This window comes from Aspergillus chevalieri, chromosome 2 (assembly GCF_016861735.1).
Source record: "Aspergillus chevalieri M1 DNA, chromosome 2, nearly complete sequence".
In the NCBI taxonomy this organism is placed as follows: domain Eukaryota; kingdom Fungi; phylum Ascomycota; class Eurotiomycetes; order Eurotiales; family Aspergillaceae; genus Aspergillus; species Aspergillus chevalieri.
Window position 1 is genome coordinate 3,946,027 of NC_057363.1, and position 23,405 is coordinate 3,969,431.

Below are 23,405 nucleotides of genomic sequence, written 5' to 3' on the forward strand. Positions count from 1 at the left end.
TCGTTGTCATGTACGTCCAATTGAAATAAACAGTAACAGCTTTCAAAAGGAGTGGAGCACGTCCAAAGGACACAAGACAGGATATTTGCCGGGGATGGTAGTACCCAAAGGATTGACAGAGGAAACGTGACAAGCAGCAGGGCTCAAAAAGGACCGATTGAAGAAAAGGAACAGAAAATGAGAACTCTCCCTGCTAGATAAAGAAATTTATTGGATCTGGGTTATCAGAAATCATTAGAGTCTAACTCGCCCATCATTGGCTTGAACGCGGCCATAAAGTTGTGACCCTGATCCAGGATGCAAGATACATCCCAGATGGGACGAGTGCGAAATGAAGCGATCCACCCGACACGCCATAGTTCAAAGGCTGCAGCGGCATAAATTGGAAATCTCTCGTTGGGCCCTGCACGAAAGGTTGAATGGAATAATGTCAGAAATGGAGCCCACCACTGATTGGGTCATAGGGCAGATCAGGATTTGGCGTGGCCCCACGCTTCCCAATGAGTTGGTTTCGCGTATTGAAAGCATTGCACTAATAGTCGGTGGCATATTTGGAATTGCTGTTTGATACATGTATCAGCGGAGCTTATCAGCCTGCATGCTTCAGCATCAAAAGCAAATATATCGTTGCCGTGTCCGTACTCTCTCCGGAGTATGTCATATTTCCTCAATATTCTTACCTCATACCGCATGAGAACTGGGCATAGTGAAGAGAAAATAAGGCGAAACAAAGAAATGTTGTCCGGAGATGTGCGCCGATAACTCTCGCGAGACTCATAGGTGCGGTCCGGCGGCGCCGGATGTACTATGCATTAGGGCCCGTCGATAGATTGAAAACCATTGCCAGTTCCGGGTTAGCCAAAGTTTGTTGTCAATAAAGACTGGCAGCTGCAAATGATGTGTTGAAGATTTTTTTTTTGGTAGCTCCGTCAACCCCTGAGAAAATGATTTCCCGAAACGCGACGGGTAAAGTTCAGGAACATCTGGCGGGATCTGACGAACACCCGAACACCACTAGTTATCGTCGTTAGTCGCAACGATCAGGAGAAATCGGGTTCCTGATTTGCCGCAGAAGCCCGTGGTTTTGGCCTTTCTGAACCTGCCGGTCTATCCCTCGCTAACCTCCACATGCTAGCGGCTCATCAAGTGTCAACAACGCCTTTGACAGAGTGCCCGTGACTTGGCCTTTGCGTACGTGTTCTCGTCCTCAACAGATGGGCCGGTGCGAATATGATGCGTAATAAAGGGATGCTCTCCTGTACTTGTAATGTACGATGGGAGCACAGTAATATTCCGTACACGGTGTTCCCATCCATAAGATGAAGCGGTCGGGCTGGCTTAAAGTTTGGATCTGGTATTCTGGAAGTGAACATCCCGAAGCTTCATCTTTCTGGACTATTGGCGCTATCTGAAGTCTGATGTGACAGGTCGCCTGCCGTTGGCATGAGACGTTTACTGTCCAGCTGCCCGTGGTTCGTGGACTCGTGTCGCATTCTCTCATTGTGTGTTGCCATGAATTGACATGATTTGTATATATAAGCCAAGCCAAATAAAGCAAGAACAATCTAACCTGATTAATAGAACGAGCGGTGTCACAACGTTGAAGCAACGGTGCAGGTTGGAGACTGATGGAGAAAGAGCGGCTGGGGTGACCTCTCACACACTAGCACATGCACTTCAACGCGCTCGAGTCCTCACAAAGGGACTTGCACGACAAGGTTTACAAGGGTTGATATTGGATATATGCATGCAATGACTTGAGCGTTGGATTGATTTAATGGGCTTTCTGGCACCGCAGGACAGGTCAGATAAAGGTATTTTGCTGTTGGTATTAAATCAACCATTGACCTGAATATCCTCAAGTATGACTCTTAGTTGACTACTCATGCCACTACTTTTTCACCCACAGCAGAAGCAGTGAGTGAAAAGCGGCAAATGACTGAATCACGATCCCCAGAGCTTCGAACGTTGCTGATACCTCCAAATGGACTCACTTTGCCTATTGCGCCCAACTCTTTGTCCATTTAAAGAAATACCGTGGATGCCCAGGGATTGGCCTCGGGCTGTAAAAGAGAATATCGCGAAATGCCTGGGTGCCCTCGAAACTCAGCCGACCACGGACAGGAAGCTTTGCTCAACTACGCCCGCAAACGTTGAACATGACTTTCTTCACCTGCGATGTCCTCTAAGTCCGCCGCAGATAGGTTATTGACATAAAGAGAACAGAGAAGCTTCGTTGGCGTCTCTGGTCCGTTGACGAGATAATAGTCAGCGGCTTGCATGCAGACATTGTCCACGAAGCGCTTGAGTGCTGCTTTGTAGTACGATTGCAATATATCATGAATGTCCTCTACAGTTTGTCTGGTGTTGCTCTTGTCATGAACTGCAGATACATCGCGGAGGAACAGGCAGCCAGTAAGCCACCAGGAAGAGGCCCAAGAGAGATATCCCTGGCCTTCACCTGTAGAGCCCGAACAGAAGCCATTATAGCACAAAGGCAGAGATGGCTCAGCAAAGAACTTGGACAGCGATCCCAACAAGGTCAACGAACATACAGGCCACAGAGGAACTGGCGGCTCGACCCAGCAGCTGCAATAGCTCCCAAACACCTAGCAAGCCGTTATTTTCAACTGAAGTCAGGACATGCAGCCATAGGAACATACCTACATCGGATCCAGGTCCGGGAGGATGCAACCTGTGAGGGATGCGGTATATCAAGGGAGACAATACACCATCTTCTCTTTGAATGTCGGGAATGGCGACACCAACGAAACAGGCTCTACAAGGACCTGGAGACAGACGGAGTTATGAGGCCCACTACGGCAGAAGAATACCCACAAGGACGACTCCTAGGAGAGCCCAAAGCTACAAGGGCATTGCTACAACTCCTAGCCAGCGCCAGCATAGCTCTACCCCGGGCGCACCTACAGCAGACGGCAGAAAGGGCCCGAAGAGATGACGAATGGGGACTGGAAGCACTGGAAGAAGCAGTTAGAACAGGAGAGGGGTAGCAGGGAGGGTAGCCCAAGGCTGAGAGTCAGCCTAGGCCACACCCATCTTGCTCCAAAACACAAGGAGAGCACTGTGCTCAAAAGCCCTGCGCATACAGGCGGTCTGGGGCGAGGAAAAGGATCGGAAAGATTATAAAAGGGAGTGTTGTCCCGGCAACTTATAGGGACAAGAGACTGTAGAATAGCTGCTGGCCTCGAGTCCATGAATCATGGTCTATCATAGCTCTAGGGCTCGGTATGGACAATAAACTTGATTAAATAATAATAATAATACATCGCGGAGGCGAATTACTTCTCCGTGCTTGCAGTCACCGAGAACTTGAGGCGCGAGCTGAGCTTGGATCCAAGTGACTCGGCTGAATATCGTTAGTATTGTCAAGGAAAAAGCAGAATGTGGGATTTTGTCAATTACCATTGCTGTAACGAGTCATTGAAGTAATGATTCAATGCCAAGGGCGTGCCATTTCGCTCAATGTTGAGGATAAAATTTGATTGCTTTATAGCATCCTGATATTTGGACAGCGAAGTTTTCCAATGCGCTGATCAAGGCATGCAACCTCAAGAGCCGCAAGGATAAACCGGTGAACAATGGTAATTATGTCACTAATATATCCCAGCGTGAAATTGGGCCACTTCGCAGATTGCTTTCTCATTGTTGTGGCAAGAAGTGAAGGGTTGAAAGTGCCCATCGCCCATCTCAAATCCACGAGATGAACAAAAGACCTCGGCCAACCACTCATAAATTTCTCCATCTTTGGGAGATACTTCTTCGGTACACTCGTGGGGAACCTCAGTCAAATCTTCCATGTTTGCAGTTTCGCGGGTCTTGATGGATTTGGTCCGCTTGTTTGAGCCACTTAAATGCTCATCTTCCGAAGTTTGCCCATCTTCCGAAGTTGGGGAATCCTCAAATAAATTGTTTACCTGGCCACCATTCGAGTTGGTCCATGTCCGTTTCTGTCTTGGACTTGTACTCATGCGTAGGCTGACCATTGGGATGGGATAATCGGGACGACTTTTCTGGAAAAAATGGGAGATAAGAATTTCCTTCCGACGAGTCAATGGGAATGGGATTTTCCCATCCTTTAAACGAGACGGGATGGGGACAAAGATTTATGATCTTCCGGGAATGGGAGAATCCCATCCCGACTCCCATATTATGGGATTTTTCCGGGATTTTTTATGGGAATCCCGAAAACTTTTCTCGGTAACTATACAATCGTTCGTTCTATACAATTCGTCTCATTCTTCAAAAAAAGCCAATGATCTCTATTCAAAGCGCTTTTAGATACAATTTGTTGGCAAGAAGCAAAAGTGAAAGTGACTAGTTACAATACGACACGATTGATTAAGCATGATTTCCAGCTTTCAGTTGAACCCTCGAGGATAGTACTTTCTAAACATCGAACATTTCCATCACAAAAACGCAAAGAAATCCCCAAATAAAAATCGGTAAAAATAAAAAAAAAGTTCTGTTCATATGTATTATGTCCTGGCATGTTTACTTCTGATTATATGGAGCGGGTTCGAGGCTTTATTGGCAGTATAGAACTTCCACCTAGTTCAAATCGAATCATGCAGTAGTGAGTGTATATATATTCACAGCGATTTTCCAGCAATTCGGAACAGCGATATATCGATGTCGATTCTACCTGAGAAGCACCTCTTTCTCTTGCATTTACCAGGTTCTTCCTATAACATATTTTGGGATTTCATGTCAAATACGTATATTTCCACATATTTACACCTGAAATAGCGTGTTGCGCTCTGGTAAAACAGATGATCATTTCAACGCGTCGGGATGCCTCTTGCTGCTGAGTGCTGATCTATCGCAAATCGCTTTACAAGTGGTATGAGAAAGTGAACCCCGTGGTGACGTGTTCAGTTGGCCACGCCTACTACTCACAAATTTTGACAATGGTATCCTCTGATTTTCATTCTGATCTACCAGGAAATCTTCCGGGTTCTGTCCTATTTTTTGAAGCTAACAACCCGGCCCAGGCTGTCCTTGACGACTCCTCACAGCCTTGGCTGTGTAGTTATTTCTCTTGGCCTCCACCACCCCAGGCAGGACTTGCACCAGAAACCCTAGATAAATACACCACAGCAATTATCCAGACAATCACTAATGCCCTGGAGGTCTCCACAAAAAGGGCCTACTCACACCCATCGGGGCACAGATGTTGGAATAGGGAGTGCCAGGAAGCTGTCCTAGCCCTCCGAAAAGCCTCACAGGACCCAGACAGCCCCTCAACAGAACGTGAAATGGCACAACGAAACTTCCGCCGTAAAACACGCCAGGCAAAGCGACACTACTGGCGCACACAGATAGATAACTTCACTGACAGCCAGGGTGTTTTCAAAACAGTTAAGTGGAACAGGACAGAAGGGTCCTTTCCAACCCCTCCCCTCAAAGATGGTAATAGAGTTCACACCACTGCCAACGCCAAAGCAGAGCTCCTGGTGAAAAGCCTCCTCCAGAAGGCTGCCTGCACAGAAGATATCCTCATCAACTGTGACAACCCTGAGGCAACTCTCCCATTCCCAGACGTCACAACAGGGGAAGCACATCAAGCCATTTTCCGAGCCAAAAGCAGCACACCCGGCCAGGATGAGATATCAAATGCTATCCTGAAGAAGGCCTGGCCAGCTCTAGGGCCCCACATCTCAGCCCTATACAAACACTGCATCGCAACCGGATGGCATCCCACGCCTTTCCGCCAAGCCCTACTGGTAGCCCTTCCCAAGCCAGGGAAGGTAGCTCCATGCTCGTACAGACTGATTGCTCTCCTCTCCACCTTGGGAAAAGCACTGGAACGCCTGATAGCCCATCGACTTGCCTGGGTAGCCATCAAACACAAGGTCCTCCACCCCAACAGTTCGGGTCTCTCCCCCGTCGTTCAGCTACCGACCTGGCGGCAGCACTGGTGCATGACATTGAGGAAGCATGGGCCCGCGGCCTAATCAGCCAGAATGAACTCGGCTCTTGACTACAACAGTACCTACAGTGCATGTTTTCATGGCTTACCCGATCCATGAGACGGTAGCCACAAATCCGCAGCACGGCTAAATATATATTCTGGAGCCTTTATCTACATCACACCTCAAGCCACATCTCAATCTCCCCCACCTGTACATCCATCTCCCAATCTCCCCTCCAAGACGTCGCACCATAAATCTCATTCCCAGAAGAGGCATTGTGAGAGATTGTCATCCGCTTAAGCTCCCTCTCCAACACCAAAGCCACTCCATTCCCTTTCTCTCCGAAAATAAGGCTCCCGTTGTCGTCGATCTTAAACCCCGGCCGCTCGGCATTATAACCTCTGAACATATCGTGGACGGGGCTTAGTTGGAACAGGAGACAGTAATTCCTTCCCTTTTTATCAGAGGAATCATACCATGGGAGGTGATATCCGAAAACCACCTTTTCGTTCGTGTGTGTAAGGCGACCAGAAATAAGGAGGATGATGACAGCTTCTTCAGCTGGGATTGTGGTAATTTGTTCTGCAAGAGCAGCAACGTTTGTTGTCAACATATTCTCATCAAGATCATAGTGCTTGTGTAGCTGAAGGTTGGGAAAGCTCAGCGTCTCAATGAGAATCATTCCCAGTTGAGACAAAACAGGCAGTGTGGCTATGCTGCCTAGCTTAGGTGGCGTTAGAGGGGTCTTGGTGTCGTTCTCGTCATACGTCTTGTAAAGAGAGGATAGGAGGCGGTGATAGCCTCTGAATAACTCCGGCTATTTTCTTCAGTTAGTTCCTTTCTATCAAACCCTTCAATCAGGAGAGCGTGCGAGACATACCGTCTTATTGATGGCCTGATCAAACATCTCCCAGGTAATACCCATACCCGGAACCTGAGCAAACACTCTAACAATGCAATCTGCAACACGATCCAGATCGGCATCTTGCTCAATCTGAGCAACTGGTTTCCCAAACTGTGTAACCAAAAGCATCTTCACCAAAGTCTGAAATTCATCCTGCGGGATACTCAAATTGTGAAGACGCTCCGGCTGCTCTCCACGAAATTCCTTAGCAAACTCCCGGAACCCATCTCGCGGAACGCCACCCCGCCCTACCTGTGGGGGTTGGGAAACGACATATAAGACATCAAGCAAATCATGGAACATCTCATCACCATCCTCGTCATAATTTGTTTTGGCATATACCTTCCAACTGTCCCCATTCAATACACTACTGAAATCAAACGCCCTGCGCTCAGCCTGCACCCTCGCGAATTCCGCATCAAAGGGCAGTTTCCTGCCGTCACGAGTTGTCGCGAGACTTTGGAAGATAAGGCGACGGGTATCAGCTGGTGCTCTGGTTCGAGTATCAATGCTTTCTTCATAGACAGGTCTGGAGCGTTCGGAGTCGGTCCAGACAAGTGCTCTGAGGAGGCCACCGAATGTCAAGTGTGTAGGCAAGGGCAGGGAGTCATAGAATGGCGCTTGAGAGAGGTATAGAAGGCTGTTGTAAATTAGAGCACCTGCTTGTGCCATGGATGATGGCAGGACTCCGGCGGTCTGAAGTAATGAGATGAAGGCGGACTGGGTGATGATTTCAGTTCCATTGTCGTTTGTGCAGAGAGAATTGAAATTCTTGCGAAGATGTGGTAATTCCTCGCCCCTTAGGATACCGAAGTCATTGATTCTTTGGCTAAGTGTGTCGAGAATAGCGTCGGGGGCCAGGGTGCCCTTTTTGACTAACGCGGCGATAACTGTGGAGATATGCTGGGAGTCCATTTCGCATCAAAACACTGTCAAAGTTGATAACGCTCTAAAAGGCAAAGAGAATAGCGCTCTAGGATTATGTTAAGAAGCCACAATTTGAATTCGGGAGTGATTGATGTTCTATTTAAAACGGTTGTCGGTCTTAAGGCTGACAGCGATAGAGAATAGCGCGCTAGGATTATGTTAAGGGGCGTATATTAAGCAAGCACCGGAGCGCAAAGACAACACATACACAGCATGGAGGAATACTAAGTCTGCAGTCTGGGAAAAGTATTCTGGATCAAGTAGATATAGATTGCCAACTAGCTCAGAAAATCCGTATGAAGGACGATAGTTCGAAGCGTGCGAAGGCAAGGGAACGACATTGTGGTATCTGCGGCAAGCCTGGACACAACGCGCGCACCTGTCAGGAAAAGGAGAGGTATTTGATGGATATAATTCCGAGTAGACTTAGTTGATCTTCTGTGTTGTGGCCAAATTACAATGGTGAATAATCCTATGGTGTTGCTTAGGTGCGTCGTTCGCTATGCACCCACGTTACCTCAGGGGCGAATTTTTATCTTCGAAACCGAATTCTTTGTAATTTTCTTCCTCAGAAAAAAGCCTTTTTGAGACATATCTAGGAGATATACAAGGACAAGGCGAATCGATCAATGACGGCCATGTCCATGCCCATGGCCAAGATGCACTCGGGCATGGCCATTAGAAACAACAGGCGTTTTGTCATCATCCTCATCTCCAGCCAGTCCCAGCTGTTTCAACGCATCCGTGAGATCCTCTGGATCCTCATCATCGTGCCAGATGACATCTGCAAACTAGTTAGCCACCGATTCCAAGAAGGAAAAGTAAAGTAATGAATAGGTAGTCAACATACCTTCAACAATCCAGTCATTTGAGTTACGCGGATCCAGACCACGCTTGGTCAAGTCCGCAGCGGTCATGAAGATGACGGTGCATAGCTTTACCGGAAGGGTCTTGATGTTCTTGTTTGTATTATCGACTTCCACGAGGGACGGCCTCGCCACGCAGAGCGCATTAGCCCCCTTTTTATTCTTGCTGATATAGAATCGATCACTGTGCAGGTTAACGCCACCAATGACGAATCGCATCTTGAATCCGGGATTGATGCTGGGGTTGTTGCCATTTGCCGCGTTGGGGTTGAATGCCCCTCCTAGACCTCCGATGTCGTCGCCCGTTTGGCTCCAGAAGTAGAGATTTGTGCTGAATAGCCGGACGTCGTTGGCCTTTGTTTTGTAGTAGTCCTCATTTGACCACGGGTTTCCGCCATTTTCCTTTGAACAAATCGAGTCAGTATACGTATGCTAGAGAGGGGAAGTGGCCGCTTCCGAGTCTCGGATCTTGGAAAGTATACTGTTGATGTGCCATTGGTAGTATTGCTGGGCGGCTGGTGCGCAGGCAGTTTCCTGGGGATGTTAGTATACTCATGATTGGGATTTTATAAAGCAGAACACTTACAGCTCCAGCACCTCCCTGGTGGCAGGCGTTAACTATGACAGTGTTAGTATAGATTGTTCTCTTCTCTTTCTCTCTTGAGCGGCAACTCACAAGGAAACTCGTCACAAGACATGTTATCCGTCCATCCATGCATTGTCTTCGCTCTGATTAGGTTTTTGTCCTTATTGACAGCATCCTGCACAGCCTGAGGCCAGAGTGACTTCTTAAGCTCTTTGCATTGGTCTCCTGGACCTCCTGGCCTGTCACAGGCCTGATTTCTGTTAGTATTGGCCGGGTTATTCGAGCCTTTCCAGTATGTGAGCAGCATATAGTTTGATCCCACGCCAGGGTCGTTTTGATGACCGTCGAGGTAGTTTTTCACATTTTTGCAGATACCAGTAAGAGTCTGGGTTGGGTTGTTCTGGTTGGTGTTTTGGTTGTTATTGTTTACCACCAGGTCGGGGAAATAGTCGCAGTTGTAGAAGAGAGCCGGAGGGAGAGAGCAGCCCGAAACGGCTCTCTTGAACGACGATTGAGAGCTACACGAGTACGCATCGTCTGGGATTGTGTCGTTCTTTCCGGGACATGCGAGAAGCGCGCTGAAGATGGGCTCGCCGTCGTTCTTGGTGTCGGGGGCGCCGGCGATATCACCAGCTACGAAGGAGTCGTAGTTTTCGCCCAAGTCCGCATCGCCAGGGGTGTCGTCTCTCGGCGTGATAGTGACCTTCTTCTCCCAGGGGACGCAAGACTTGTCAATGAGAGTAATGGGATCGTCTGGCGAGGCGAGATCGAATTTGTCAGAGCCCCAGTATGTCAGGTCGCCGGGGAACTTGACCTCAGCTTGAACAAAGAGACTATAGAGATAATCGGCCCAGTAGCAGAAACCAGTCGTGCTGCTCGAGTCAAAGCCAACGCTGATGGTATTTTCCACACCGGCAGTGACAAACCCGCCAGACAGCTTTCCTCCCAGAACGGAGATTCCGAATCGCACTTTGGGGGTGAGGTTGAAATTGATATGTCCCGATGCGGTGGCAGAGGCCTCGAACTCGGGAGTGATCAAGTATTCAGGTTCATCATCTTGGTCAAGATAAGGCTTGATACCGGAAGGCTTGACTGTGGCATCTTGTCCAGCTAAATCCTGAGGGAAGTAGATCTCCGTTTTCTTCCAGTTGGCTGAGACACCAGCCTGAAGCTCACCCGCGAAGGTGAGAGAGATGTCTATCGACCCGGTGATTGCCAGCGCTGGTCCGATGTCGATCAGACCCTTGATGGACATGCCGGAGAACGGAATGTCTTCGATCAGGTCCGCTTCGCCAGTTGTGGACTGGAAGGTAGCTTCTCTACTGAGTTGGAAGAGAATATCTGCACTAGGCTCGACGGAAAAGTACGAATAAGCCGCGATGAGCTTGGGAGTTGGCAGGATGGCTCCTTCGAAATAGTATGCGTATTGTGCGTGAAGTCCGACTTTCATGTTAACGTCGAGGTCGAGTTTGTATGGACTGTCGCCGGAGCAGTTCTGTGTCAATTCCAGAAGTTTGGCGTCGCCCTCGTATGTGAGAGGGAGATAACCCTTTTCGTCTTGAACAATGCTTGTCTCTTTCTCGAGCCATGTGTCGAAGTCTCCGAACCATCTCTTCTTGTGCTTGGCTGGACTGTCGGTGACCTTGTCCCAGTATTCCTGCAGATTGGTATAGTCAACGCGGAAGTTGACGTCGCCCTTGGATTCAGACGCAGCAGCTCCCAGATCATAGTCGACCTTCATGTCATAGACCTGGTCGGCAGGTCGAGGAAGCACATTGCTTCTCTTGGTTGTCGATCCTTGAGGTGTCAGACTGATGACTCGTGCGTAAGGGCCGGAAGCCCCGACGTTGGAAGGCATCTTGGCAATCGTATTCGAAGCACCTCCAGAGAAGATCGAGTGACATGAAGTATCGTTCCTTAGCAAACTGTTGCACTTGATTTGATATTTCTCCTCGACATTGTCAAATGTATCATTTCGCGAGCCAAACAAGTTGTGCTCTGTTGAGGAACGCTTGCTATGCAACGCACCACCGTTATCATCCAGGAACGACCACTGATCAACCAGCGACTGATCATAGGCATCAGTGTCGCCGTCAATCATAACAAAAGCGAACGGATCCTCGTCCTCAATATCAGATGCTTCATTGTTCGCTGCCGGCTCGGATTTATCGTACCAGCTCACGTTGTCTTCATCAGGGTACTCGAACAGATCGGCCGGATCAACCGGTACATTGTCAGCTGCACTGGGAGGATCGCAGCACATGCTCATCATTTCACCTCCAGAGCACCAGAACTCTTGGGAGTCGACGTCTCCATGGCCTGGTGTCCAGAGTTGGTCGCGGCGTGTGACAAGCAGTTTGTTATCCGGGCAGGAATCACCGCAGTTTCCCCATTCGCAGTTTTTGAGCGTTGATTTCGAAGGACAGCAGAATTCGGACGTTCCAGTACATTCTTCGTTGTTCTGGTTTAGATCTACAGTTGTTAGAAATGTCTATAAAGCATCATGAAAAGAAAACTCACTTGGTCCTGCGTTGAGAGACATGTTTTGGAATCCGTACCAGTCATCCTCACAGGCTTCATTTAATCACAAAGGGAGCTCCTCATCAGGCATAGGACGCAACCCCAAAATATCCAGATAAGCAGTCATCTCTGCTGCATAGCCTGCACCAACTTTGTCACTCTTGTTGATATTGCATACCGAAGCATTGGCGGCCCAGTCTTTCATATGGAGTAGCATAATGTCGTCACAGAACAAAGGCTTCCAAGAGGTCGTATAAGATCCATAATTTCTAAGATACCATAGTACGACAGTGTTGAGATTATGCCACCGAGAAGATCATCGATGTACTGCCGACTTTCTGTTTCCTTTGTGCTTGCGCAGTAAAGTTGGTAGCCAGTCAGGTTGAAACTCCGCGATTGCCTGTATGCTTTTAGCTACACACCTCGATGAGTCCAAGTGACGACTTACACGTTCTTTGGTTGTAGAATCGGACTTTCTCCTGCGAGCACCACGCACATTCGTCTTGAAGGTGGCCCCATGTCACGACACCTGAGTGAATTGTGTTCTCATTCAAAGCGCCAGTGCATGGTCGATTTTCTTATTGGTTTTATTGGCAATAAGTCTGGTTGCAATAGCTGTGCCTGGCTGCCTGCTGTTAGCTATGCATTGGCGAGCGGTGGATAGTCACTTACAATTCTTATACTTGCTTGTGCAAATTTTATGATGCCGAAGTTCGCATATTCGCCACCCATGCCGTGAGGTCAGAGCTTTTCTTCGATGTCTGCGAGTTCTCGAAATATAGACTGTACGCCAGGGCTCTTAGTTGACAACGCGAGTACGTAGTCGATGTTGCGATTTGCCTTTGTGCTTTCAACTAATGGTCAAGATTGTGTCGAGTAAAACGCAAGGCGACGATTGAAACTCTAAGATTGTATGTTTGCCGTCAGCTATGCCGTGGTGAGTGGTGTATGACAACGTACACGTTCTGTAATTTTACTATTTCCTTGTCTCGCTACTATCTTCAGTATGTCTTCAATAACGCCGGTGTTCCATGGATTCTCATCGCCACTATGGGTAATAAATTCAATACCTTCAACGCGAAGTTTTCTGAACGGTCGCCTAATCTGATCAACTTGGCGCTTTATACATTAGCATTCCGCATCGAGAGCGTCAGTGAGTAGTCAATCTTTCGATTGATTGTTTTTCTCTGTAGAATTGGTAGGAGGTATATGTTCAAGAGATTCGCCTGTCTGTTTGCTGTTAGCTATGACTTGATATAATGGGTTGGATGACAACTTACAGGTTTTTCTGACCCGTACGACCTTGTCCTTTTTTCCTCATTCTAGTACACTCTCCACGGCGTCTGAGTTCCAGTTATTTTCGTCGGCGTGGCATACGGTGCATCTTATTCGCTTATCATAGATTTTGACGATTTGTCTCCATAGTTCAGCGTTTTGTCCAGCAACAGACACAATGTAACTCACTGCCGAATTTGAAACCGGAATACAGGCTGCCTGTTTTGAAGCAACATGTTCTACCATAGCCGTCAGTTAACCATCTAAAAGATAGGCCCATATGAGCGTACCTGAAATGGACGTGCCACATACCCTCTCCGAATCCATCACCCATTCTTTTCTGTAGTGCCCAAAGTGAATCCCACATATAAATCCTACTGCGATAAGTGAATGGCCTGTATCGAGAAGGATGGTCTGATATGAGGCTGGTGACAAACGACAGGGGCTACGGACTGGTCATCCGAATGGGTTTCGGATATTGCCCCAGGCAAACTGCCAATGTTTGGATTGGAAGATGCCCCATAAAGTCTCTTTTGAGAGCCGTCTGTCAGGACAGTAACTCACTTAGACTATCATGCCAGAAACCATGAAAGAGCGGTCTCTTGCGGTGGCGAAAGGCGTCTTTCTTTTTGTTTGGTTATGGCGGAATCATGTCTTCCTCGTCGAAACGACAGGAGATTGTGTTTGATAACACCGGATGAGAAAGAATACTCTGGGATTAATTCGATACCGATTGAGTTTAATATCCATGTCAACAGAATGGCAACCCAATATTTGCTTCGATGGCAGTGTTGTCCATGAGAACGAGATGAGACGGATGGATGAGAAGACAAGAGCCTCTCGTCTGATTTTTCTCTATACTCAGCCACCATTCACTGCTTAGTCTCTCATTAATCAATCATATATCCCTTCATGAGCATTCACTCCTATATGGTAGTTTGCCCCCGGTTCAAACTAATAGTACGCATAGCGATATCAATTAATACAATTAAGCGGTAGGAAGCCTGAGGCAAGTACCCTGCCCCACAGCATGATCGTATGTTGCTTTGAGCTTATTTTATTTTTAGACGGACAAGGATCTTCAAGAACCGTTGATGGATTGTAATTCCGAACCAAAGTAGAATAGAGTACATGGTAAATGATATTGAGGCCATAAACAATCACAAGAACTTAGGGAAGTAGAGACAGAATGGTGGGAATACAGACGGTAGAATTAGTGAAAAGAGCCAGAGAAACCGAAACATGGAAGCAGAGAGACATGAGTATAATAATACATTCAGCCAGAGATACTGGTGACAGGATATCGACATAATCAAGCATAATCCATAACACAGAGAACATGACAAAGGAAATTAGTCGTCAAGCGTAGATAAGATAACAGATGTCGAAAATAAAGATTCAAACGACCAGCGTTCCAATCAATGGCGGACAGCCCATCATCGCCGCAAACCAATATTGCCTTGCCCGACGAGAGCCTGCCATCGTCGCTCAGCACTGACTTGGTCTTTGCCTATGCTCTGTGCGCATTCGTCCCATTGTTGTTTTGATAGTTGGAATTTCTCGAAGACGGCTTCCATGAGTCGTTGGTCGTCCTCTGCTGTCCATTGGTTTGACCGTGTTGAGTCATCGATTACTTCTATTGACGGAAGGACGGCATCGGGGTTGTATGGTTGTTGCGCGGACGAGTCTTGTTGATTCTGGTAACGAGGGGATGAAGGAGACGCGGTAATGGGTGGAGAGTTCAGCGAATAGAAATCAGATTGCGACAAGCCCAATGGAAGATTGTAGGGAGCGTGACGGCGACGCTTTGGTGTAGAGAACCGATCGCACGAAGCACTGCGATCGTCGGTAGTCGCATCGCGGGTGTTGTTGTTAAGATCCTCATCCGCCTCATAGCTGTCGCGCCTCCGCTTGTTGACACCACGAGGACGACGCTGCGGTGTCCGCTCAGGCGACGAAGGCGTTGCAATTCGTCGCGACCGGGTAGAAGACGGCGTGGATCGAAGATGAACTGGACTCTGCAGACGCGCAGGCTTAGAACGTCGCGGAGAGGGCGCTGGGGACCCGTTGAGTAGAGACTGTAATGCGCGACAGGTCCCCAACAGACCGTTGCCCATGGGAACTTCGTCGTCGGACGGGGGAGGAGTCGAGAGGAGACGGGTGGTGGCGAAGCGCGATGGTCGTCGCACATCGCATGAGAGCGCTGATGGGAGTAACATATTGCGCAGCAACGAGATGTTATATTATTCGTGTTGAAGGCGAGCGATCGAGTGATAATGGATGGAGGATGGGTTGTTGGGGTGCGAAAAGGCTTGTCGGGTATTGTTGTGTGTGCGCGCGCAGGGTAGCGACTGTGTGTTTTGCGCCGGAAGGGGTCTTGAGGAGCGAGATGGGCAATATGATGGTGAAACTTGAGTGAATATAAAAATAACGGTATGCGATCCAATCTGAACGTGGTCCGGGGGGATGCGACGAGTAGGAAGAGATGTCAGGCAAGAAGAGGATGGGGAATGACAGAGGATGATGAGGGAGAAGAAACACTGGCGGGGAGCGATAAGAAGCCGGAAAAGGAGGCTGCCGGAAGCGGTTTAGTGCGGGTGGTTGCCGGGAACGGCGAAGCGAGAGCCCAAAACGGCTACTGCAAAATAACACAACCAGAAACAGTCACAAAGATCTGACAAGACAATGAAGCAGTGCCTGACGAACGGCTAAAGATTCCTTCCCTCATCTGGCACAAAGAAGGAAGAGCCTAAGAAGCAAGAGGAAGAGAATGTGTACTCAGTGCCCTTCGAAGGTTGCTCTGAGGGGGGGAACGCCCTATATTTTGAATGCCTACGGGCCAGCTGCCTTGGGCACTATGCGCCTCTACCTGACAACTGTATTCCTACACTGCCTCAGCAAATAGAAAGGAGAAGAAAAAGGGAGTCAAGGACAGCACAGGAGACACCATGCAAGGACACCAAAAAAGTCTACGGACAACGTCGACACCACGAGCGAGTACTACTCTTCGATCATGACTCTGCCCAATTTCGCTCCTGCTTTGTTCACTGGCCACGGCCTCTAGGAGGGATGAGACTCGCTTTGATCAGCCCGCGACATCTTTGTCCGGTTCCGAGGGCTTCTTTGGCCTGCGCTTGGGAATTCAGGACAATGGCAGGATTACCAATAGAGTCAACGCTGTTCTATTTCGGTGCACAATCGTAGTGGATACCATACAGTGGACTGTACAGAGGGTCGTGTTGGGTCGCATCTCGTTGAAGCAATTTTCATAAAGCAACCAATGAAGTTTCTTTATCTCAGAACAACTCCCTATTTCGTAAAAAAAAAAAAAGACTCGCACGTCCTACGTCTACACAAGGGCAAAGCCTGTCTCGTGCCTTTCCACGACTATCCTACGACCACAACGCCTTTCGAAGCACTATGATATAAAAACCTCGTCGCCTTTAATTTCAGAACCCGGTTTACCCCTCACGAATCACGCCGTTGATATCTATTTTACATCATTTCTCGCCATCAAATCTCGTACTTGGTCGTATGTCCGGTTTCTACGCTGGTGTCGCGAACGCGTCGCGTAACGCGCATTGACGCGACTCGACGCGACGCGTTCCTGCACGTCACGATCTAATGTTACCGCATATGGCAATATTAGCCCGTGCTCAGCTGCATCGTGCATCGACCGTTGGACAATCAGTGGATCTCGGAGGATAACGATCAATCAATGCATCTGGAGTGATAAGGCACAAGATATCCCTTATCCGGTTTAGCATACATACTGCAAGGTCCACATTCCTGAGCGTGGACGGGAAAGACATTTGACATTGTACTTGGTGACAGGGTTCTTGTCTTTGTTGGTTTCATTGCGGCTGGTGGTTCTATTTTCGTTTGCGCGAGTCTGTGCTGGGCCGTTATACCTTGTTCTGCGTTTGCCTTGGTGCGCGTGTCTTCACGAGGCTGTCCAAGTAAGGTTGCATTGCGTGTCGGGAAGTTCTGCTGTGTAAACGTAATCCACGGAATGCATAATGTACTTTGTGCTTGTGCGGGGGTAAGTGTCCCGTGGAATTGTCGGGTATGGAATTGCCTATAGTCAATTTGATACAAGTAAGCCGTCAATGAGAATATCGCCATTAACAAGGGCTCTGTTTTAACAGACTCTTGAAGACTGATGCGAGGGAATGCAAGGAACAGACACAGTTCTTACAGGCTCGGGTCACCGTAACTAGACAGGTAATTGGAAATAGTCTTTTATTCGCTATGTTTTACATTAAATGTTGTTTTCGTACACGGCTGCTAAATCACTCATAGATATCTCCATAAATCGACACCGACATTCTAATCAACGCATTAAAGAGAAATTTGGGGTGGGTGAGACTCTAGACGCTCCGCTTAGGTCCACTGCGCAGCTCTTGCGACGACAGTCGATCCATAAGCGACCTGCTGACGCTTACCAGTCATTGCATTGCTAACTTCTTCGTACACTTCATCTTCAGGCACCTCCCACGGGTCTTGAACTCGCTTCTTTATGGGAATCGTGTGGGTATCACCTGTAAAGGGGCGCCGGGCGTTTCTTCTGTTCTTGCCTGTGGTTGAGACTACAGGTAGTTTGGGAATGATGCTTTGCGCACTAAATTCCATGTCTGGCTGTTGCTTCTGATAGTAATACGATAAGTCGCCCAATTCAAAACTTTCATTTCTGGTCCTTTTGTGTGTTGGGAGATCCGGGTCCGACAGAGTAGGAGAAAGCGGGCGTTCAAGAGCCGTCGCGCTTTCGGTAGACAAGGAGTCTTGTGATGGGTTCTCAGAGAATGAAGGCGGCCGATGGAATAGTTGGCCCCTCCTCTCCACGCAAGCATCGACCGCATTAGCATGGTACAACTCGCGAGTCTTGCGAATCTCAATAAGGCTGCACAAATCGACAATCAACGGACCTTGATGCGCTCGAGGTTTCCAGTCTCTAATCGATCGTCTGTACAAAGCTTCAAATTCGCGCTTATGAGCTCTGTTTGTAAACCATGAATGTCGTAGCGCGTGCTTCACGCTCATCCGCTTCGTCTCGTCGAGTACAAGGAGTTGCCGGACAAAGTCTCTCGCACGCGTTCCGACATGGTGCCACTCCATGTCTTGTTTGAGTCTCTCGAAGTCGCCGTCTTGCGGCGGTTGTGCAGGATCATTCAAGTTTCGTGGGTCTCGGAAGGGAGAGTCGCCTGTAAGGAGTATAGCCGTGACGCAACCCAGGGACCAGAGATCCACGGCTTTCGTATAGCCCTTTTGGTTGGATTGGAGGACTTCCCTGAAGACAGTGTTAGTTGGATATTCTCATACAGATTAACTCGTCCACTCACGGAGCGCTGTATTCAAATGTGCCAATCATCGTCGACATTCGCTCAACCATAGGCTTCACGAGTCTGGCACAACCGAAATCCGTGAGAACCACTCGACCCCCGTCTGCGAGAGATGTCATGAGGATATTGTCCGGTTTGAGATCTCGATGCACGATATCTCGGTCATGGAGGTAGTCCAGTGCCATGAGGACTTGTCTGACTACCACCGCAGACTCGATGTCACTTAGCTTTCCGCCTTTATACTGGATGAAGGAGAACAAGTCGCCTGCCGTGATGAGGTCTTGGAAGAGATAACTGGTCTGGGTTTAGCTTGCCGTAGATAACTGATAAATACTTTACTTACATAGTATTGCTGGACTTTATCACCTTCTCCACGCTGATGATGTTGGGCTACCAGTGTCAGTATACTTGCACTCAGTATCACCCATGGAACACAGAACACATACATGGCTCAAGTTCTCCAACACTTTAGCCTCGCGGTGATAGATGTCCAGCTTTTCCTGAACTTTCTTCGAAAGATAATTCTCTAGTCCACGAACGGCAATGACATCTGCACGCTCACCGCCATCGCTCTTGACCATCGACGCCTGCCACTTATTCCTGAAGAACTTCAATTTTTGTTCTTCGATTTCCTTTGTGGCTCTCTCCCTCATGGCCCGAAGGTCGACGACTTTACACGCAAGCTGCTGACCATTATTCTTGATGTATGCCATATGGACTCGTCCATACGCCCCGGAACCTAGTTTGCGCGGTGTGATAACGTACTGATCCTGGAAGACCTTGAATTCAGATTAGCATGCATGTTGAAACAAGTCAGATGCAGATGTCCACCTTCATCTCAACTTTCTGCAACATATCAAAGCCCTTATCCTCCTTATACTCCTCAGACAGAAAGATGAGGTGAATATCCGGTGTCAACTTCAACTTATCCCCATGGCTCAGCAGAAAACTACCACTTCCTTCCCCCATCCGGTAATTGTTCCACGTTGTGCCATTCATCGATAGATCTTGAACGTACACTAGAGGAGCCACTTCGCTTGGGTTTTCGCGATCGAAGAGGATGGTGTATATGCGTAGGTGCTTGTTCGATATGAAGGGATCGTCGATGACATATTGGCTAGACGGCAGAAAGGTTAGCGCTGGAGAAATTGAATTGAGGCAGATGAGGGACTACCATCGCTTGCTGTCACGTCCAACGTAGACTTCTTCATTGCTGTCGATGCTGCTTGGGTGACTGGTTTGACCTGTTCGTGGATTCCATCTGGCTAATGTACCCACGGTGCTGTTCTGAGTTGAAAAGGACATTTTGATCATTTGAGTTGCAGAGGTAAAGCCATGTGGTAAAGAGATATCGATGTTTGAAGATGAAGAATATATGATAGCAATGGCGATGGTTGTTACGCGTTAGGTTTGTCGCGCTGCGACGGACTCGTCTAATTCAAGTGATCACGGGACCCTAACTGATGCTAAAGATCCAAAAGTAATATATACACTCTATTACTTTTCAACGAATACTCAAGTTCTAGCAAGTCCTCATGAGGCATAGTCATCAGGGCATCAACATGTCATAAAGCAACTAAAACAGCTACACTTCAGTAAACTCATTTCCCCTGCATCCTCCGAATCCGCTCTTCAGCTGCTCTTGCGCGACGCTCTCTCTCCAATCTCATCCTCATCTCCGGTGTCATGCCCCGCATCTCCTCTTCTCGTTTCTCAGCAGGTGTCTTCTCCAATGCGCCCAACGTCCGGCCACCAGCATTCTTCCGTTGCTCCGTCTGCGCTGTCCTCTCTGCTTCCTCACGTTTTAGGCGATCCAGCTCCGCTTTGCGTCTATTCGCTTCTTCCTCTTCAGCAGACTTGCGCTCTCGTTCTGCTCGGTTGTCTGCGTCGGCTTTGGAGATCGCTGAGGGAACCTTGGCAGTGTCCCAGTTCCACTTAGATTCTCCTAGTTCGTGACGCGCGATACGAAAAGCATCACGGGTGGCGCGGTCTCCTACAAGTTCGAACGGTGTTTTCCCTTCGCCATTCACGACCGTTGGGTCTGCGTTGGCTTTCGTGAGAAGTGCCATGACAACAGAGTGTGAGCTGAGGTTTGCTGCCAGATGAAGTGGCGTCGGACACCTGAAGTTCTGTTGTGAATCAGACGGTTTGAAGGTGAAAGATGGAGGTATAGAGTTGTTGGATATGTAGGACATTAGAGCCGGAATTTTCGAACGGCGGATGAACGCTTGAATCTGTGTCGTGTGAAGAAGGGCTTCTTCATCCTCCTTTGATATCTTTGGTTTTTCTGGTTGTTGTTGACGTGGTGCTTGCTGTTTCGCTGCCTCTTCCTGGCGTTGTTTGGCCTCGGCCGCAGCGAGGGCCGCCTCGTCCACCTGGCTCACTTTGACACGACTGAGTTCCTTGAAGCATCGCAGGAGCTCAGTCTGGGTAGCTCTGCGGGTACTGAACGGAAATCCTCTTATTCTTGGGTCGTTTTGTTTCAAAAATTGACCTTCGTACTGCCCAAACAGGATCCTCCGGTTCGTACTTCCCGTGGCCCGGATGAACAAAAACTCGGCATCGTCTATCATTTGTTTCCAGTCTCTGAATAATTCCCTTACCTCCTTCTCGAGTGCAGCTTCATTATAGCGTCGCAAGCTAGAACCTGCCGAATGCGCGGCTCCTCTTGAGGCATCGCTAGTAGATTGCGATCCACCTTGCTTCCGTCGCGTGGTATAACGATGGAACGACTTGTGTGCAATGACGCGCGCTTGTCTTTCTTCTACTCCACCTTGTCTTCGATGAATTTCCGGTGCGAGAGAAACCAGCATGGCAGCAAAGTGACCGCCACCGATCATGCACATGAAGATATGAGGACTGGGTTTCGACTGAGTCGCGGGGGCTTTTGCGGCAGGTCCGTTATTGCGCTGTGGTCTGATTGGGTCCAACTGTTTTTGCCGCAGCGAATCGACAAGGTATGCGGGCTCGTCTTGCTCAACGTCACTAAACAGGGCTCTGTAGATACCCAGCGACGTGTTCGAAGGCAAAGCGGAACTTGAAAACCACAACAGAGGATGTTTCCCAGCATTCTGCTTTTTCGACGATACTTCCTCCTCATCATTCGCTTGGGAAATCTTAGCTTGCTTCTTCAGCAAAGCAGTGAGTGTTGGCTGCGACGTATCTCCCTCGTCCTCTTCCGACGACGACTCAGACCCGGATATAGATTCATCCAATTCCCCGACCGCCTTGCTGAACTGTGTCTCGTCATAAGTCGGAGCCCCGCGTAGTTGCGCCTTCAGGTTATACCGGTGGTGATCCGATCGGACGTGGTCTCGCTGCTCCTGCACGTTGGAGAAGGACACCTTGCAAAGGGCGCATGATGAGGCTGTCGCGACAACGTGTTCTTGTTCAGCTGTTTCGTTCGCTTCTCGAACGTCTTCTTCGGCGTCGCTTTGCACGGCGACGGCTTGGTTCTGGTTTTTGGCGCTTAAAGTTGAGAGGATTTCCTGCGGGAGATCATAAACTGCGAAAGTCAACCATAGAGCTTCTGGCAGTGGAAATCGATAACGCGCACTAACCGTATAAGGGCCTCTTCAGGAGCTCTTCAGCAGTCACTGTGTCTGCAGCCATTGCGACGTTGGAAAAATAGAAAATGGCCGACAATGACGAAGGAATATGACTCCAAACAAGAAATGCGGCAACGCCCCTCAGCGAGACTTACCGCCTTCACGTAAGGCAGTCTCACAATGTAGAACAAATTTTTCCAAGAGTTCTAGAAGTAAAAGAGGACAAGAATTTGATGGATGAAATAATTCTTTTCAAGATGCCTGATCTACGGTGTCAAGAGAAATAATCGAATTGTCGTGAAGATGTCTTCTTGCTTAGGGCAGGCATCAACTACTAACCTTTTTAGGAATATATAGATGAGATCGACACCCGGAGGTAGCTTTCTATCTGCCTACACAATTATGATTTCTATAGAATATATCTTTCTCTTCTCAGCCTTCCCACTATACGCTCTGAAAATTACCTCTCAAGAATACGCAACTTCAATATATATATACCGACATGGTGGTGTGTGAGTCAGGGTAAGATGACAATGATATTAACTAACACTGCCCGGGAATATAAATTAATAAGCATCAGATCTGTCTCATTGTCCAATGACTGCCGGCTGGCTATGCGTCTTCAATCACCCCAAGCTAGATGACCTGCTTCCTGCCTCGTTGGTGTCCAGGGCTTTCAGCACATACGCTCAGCGATTCCTCCACTGCTCGATCTCATGGGACTGGAGTAAGGTTTCTCTGAAGCACATCCTGCAGCGGTCGAGGCTCGTCTTGTGGAGTCCGAATATAGCTTCAAGCATCAAGCGGGTTGACCTGCGATCCACCGAAAAGCACGGGTTGGTGGACTGAACACGAGAACCTCGGTGCATATAATATAGACAGGCAAATCGTTTCCTGTGACAAGTTCAAAGACGTTGTTACGCGAGCTCAGGCCATTTTTGATGAAGCCCGCTTCCCAAATTCTGCTGTGTGGAAGAAGGCTCTCCAAGATGGAAATGCTTATGCATTTGTTACCATTCTCCTGTCTCAACTGCTTAATCTTTGTATGCTTCGTTTGGACTTCACGATTGTCTAGAAGTCAGGTTTTCCGGGACTGATGTTGAAGCATGCGCTCTTTACCGCACAGAAGGCATGTTATCAATTTTCAAATCTCTTGCTGTTGTCGATTATGGTAGCAATGTCCCAATACCACCTGATTCTGAGTACGTGGATGGTGGCTATGTGGATGGCCACCTTTCCTGCGAGCCTGGTCAATTCATGGCTTGGTTCTACTTACCATCTCTCCGAAAGCTCTGGATCTGGCTACAAGACTACCAGGAAATCCTGGCGTGTAAGCGACAAACCAGCTTCGACCGTGTGCGCTCGCTTGTCCTGGTTCGGCCAACCATCCGAGAAGAGGAGGCAATCTTTCTGCTGTATCTTTTCAGAACTCCAAAAAGACTCCATTTAGTAATGGAATTGCCTGGCTTGGAAAAACTTGGAAAACAAAGAAGCCATCCTGGAAGGC

General features: G+C 48.4%; 5 protein-coding genes across 5 annotated transcripts; all 5 read right to left on the reverse strand.

Annotated features, from left to right (window-relative positions):
* Window positions 1-6,108: 6,108 nt before the first annotated feature.
* On the reverse strand, window positions 6,109-7,752 carry ACHE_21351A (uncharacterized protein; the record flags this gene model as incomplete). The annotated part of the gene is made up of 2 exons (XM_043275425.1): window positions 6,109-6,750; window positions 6,814-7,752. The coding sequence occupies 2 exons, from the start codon at window positions 7,750-7,752 to the stop codon at window positions 6,109-6,111; spliced, it is 1,581 nt and encodes a 526-aa protein (XP_043134415.1).
* A 638-nt stretch (window positions 7,753-8,390) lies between these two features.
* On the reverse strand, window positions 8,391-11,758 carry ACHE_21352A (uncharacterized protein; the record flags this gene model as incomplete). Its single annotated transcript, XM_043275426.1, has 6 exons — window positions 8,391-8,548; window positions 8,615-9,032; window positions 9,113-9,145; window positions 9,217-9,248; window positions 9,307-11,688; window positions 11,737-11,758. The coding sequence occupies 6 exons, from the start codon at window positions 11,756-11,758 to the stop codon at window positions 8,391-8,393; spliced, it is 3,045 nt and encodes a 1,014-aa protein (XP_043134416.1).
* Window positions 11,759-14,447: 2,689 nt separating this feature from the next.
* Window positions 14,448-15,230, reverse strand: ACHE_21353A (uncharacterized protein; the record flags this gene model as incomplete). The annotated part of the gene is made up of 1 exon (XM_043275427.1): window positions 14,448-15,230. The coding sequence occupies one exon, from the start codon at window positions 15,228-15,230 to the stop codon at window positions 14,448-14,450; it is 783 nt and encodes a 260-aa protein (XP_043134417.1).
* Window positions 15,231-17,394: 2,164 nt separating this feature from the next.
* On the reverse strand, window positions 17,395-19,655 carry ACHE_21354A (FHA domain-containing serine/threonine-protein kinase; the record flags this gene model as incomplete). The annotated part of the gene is made up of 6 exons (XM_043275428.1): window positions 17,395-18,298; window positions 18,351-18,644; window positions 18,694-18,740; window positions 18,797-19,129; window positions 19,182-19,467; window positions 19,525-19,655. The coding sequence occupies 6 exons, from the start codon at window positions 19,653-19,655 to the stop codon at window positions 17,395-17,397; spliced, it is 1,995 nt and encodes a 664-aa protein (XP_043134418.1).
* A 296-nt stretch (window positions 19,656-19,951) lies between these two features.
* On the reverse strand, window positions 19,952-21,962 carry ACHE_21355A (putative C2H2 finger and ankyrin domain protein; the record flags this gene model as incomplete). The annotated part of the gene is made up of 2 exons (XM_043275429.1): window positions 19,952-21,855; window positions 21,911-21,962. 2 exons carry the CDS (start codon window positions 21,960-21,962, stop codon window positions 19,952-19,954), a joined length of 1,956 nt encoding a protein of 651 aa, XP_043134419.1.
* Window positions 21,963-23,405: the final 1,443 nt, after the last annotated feature.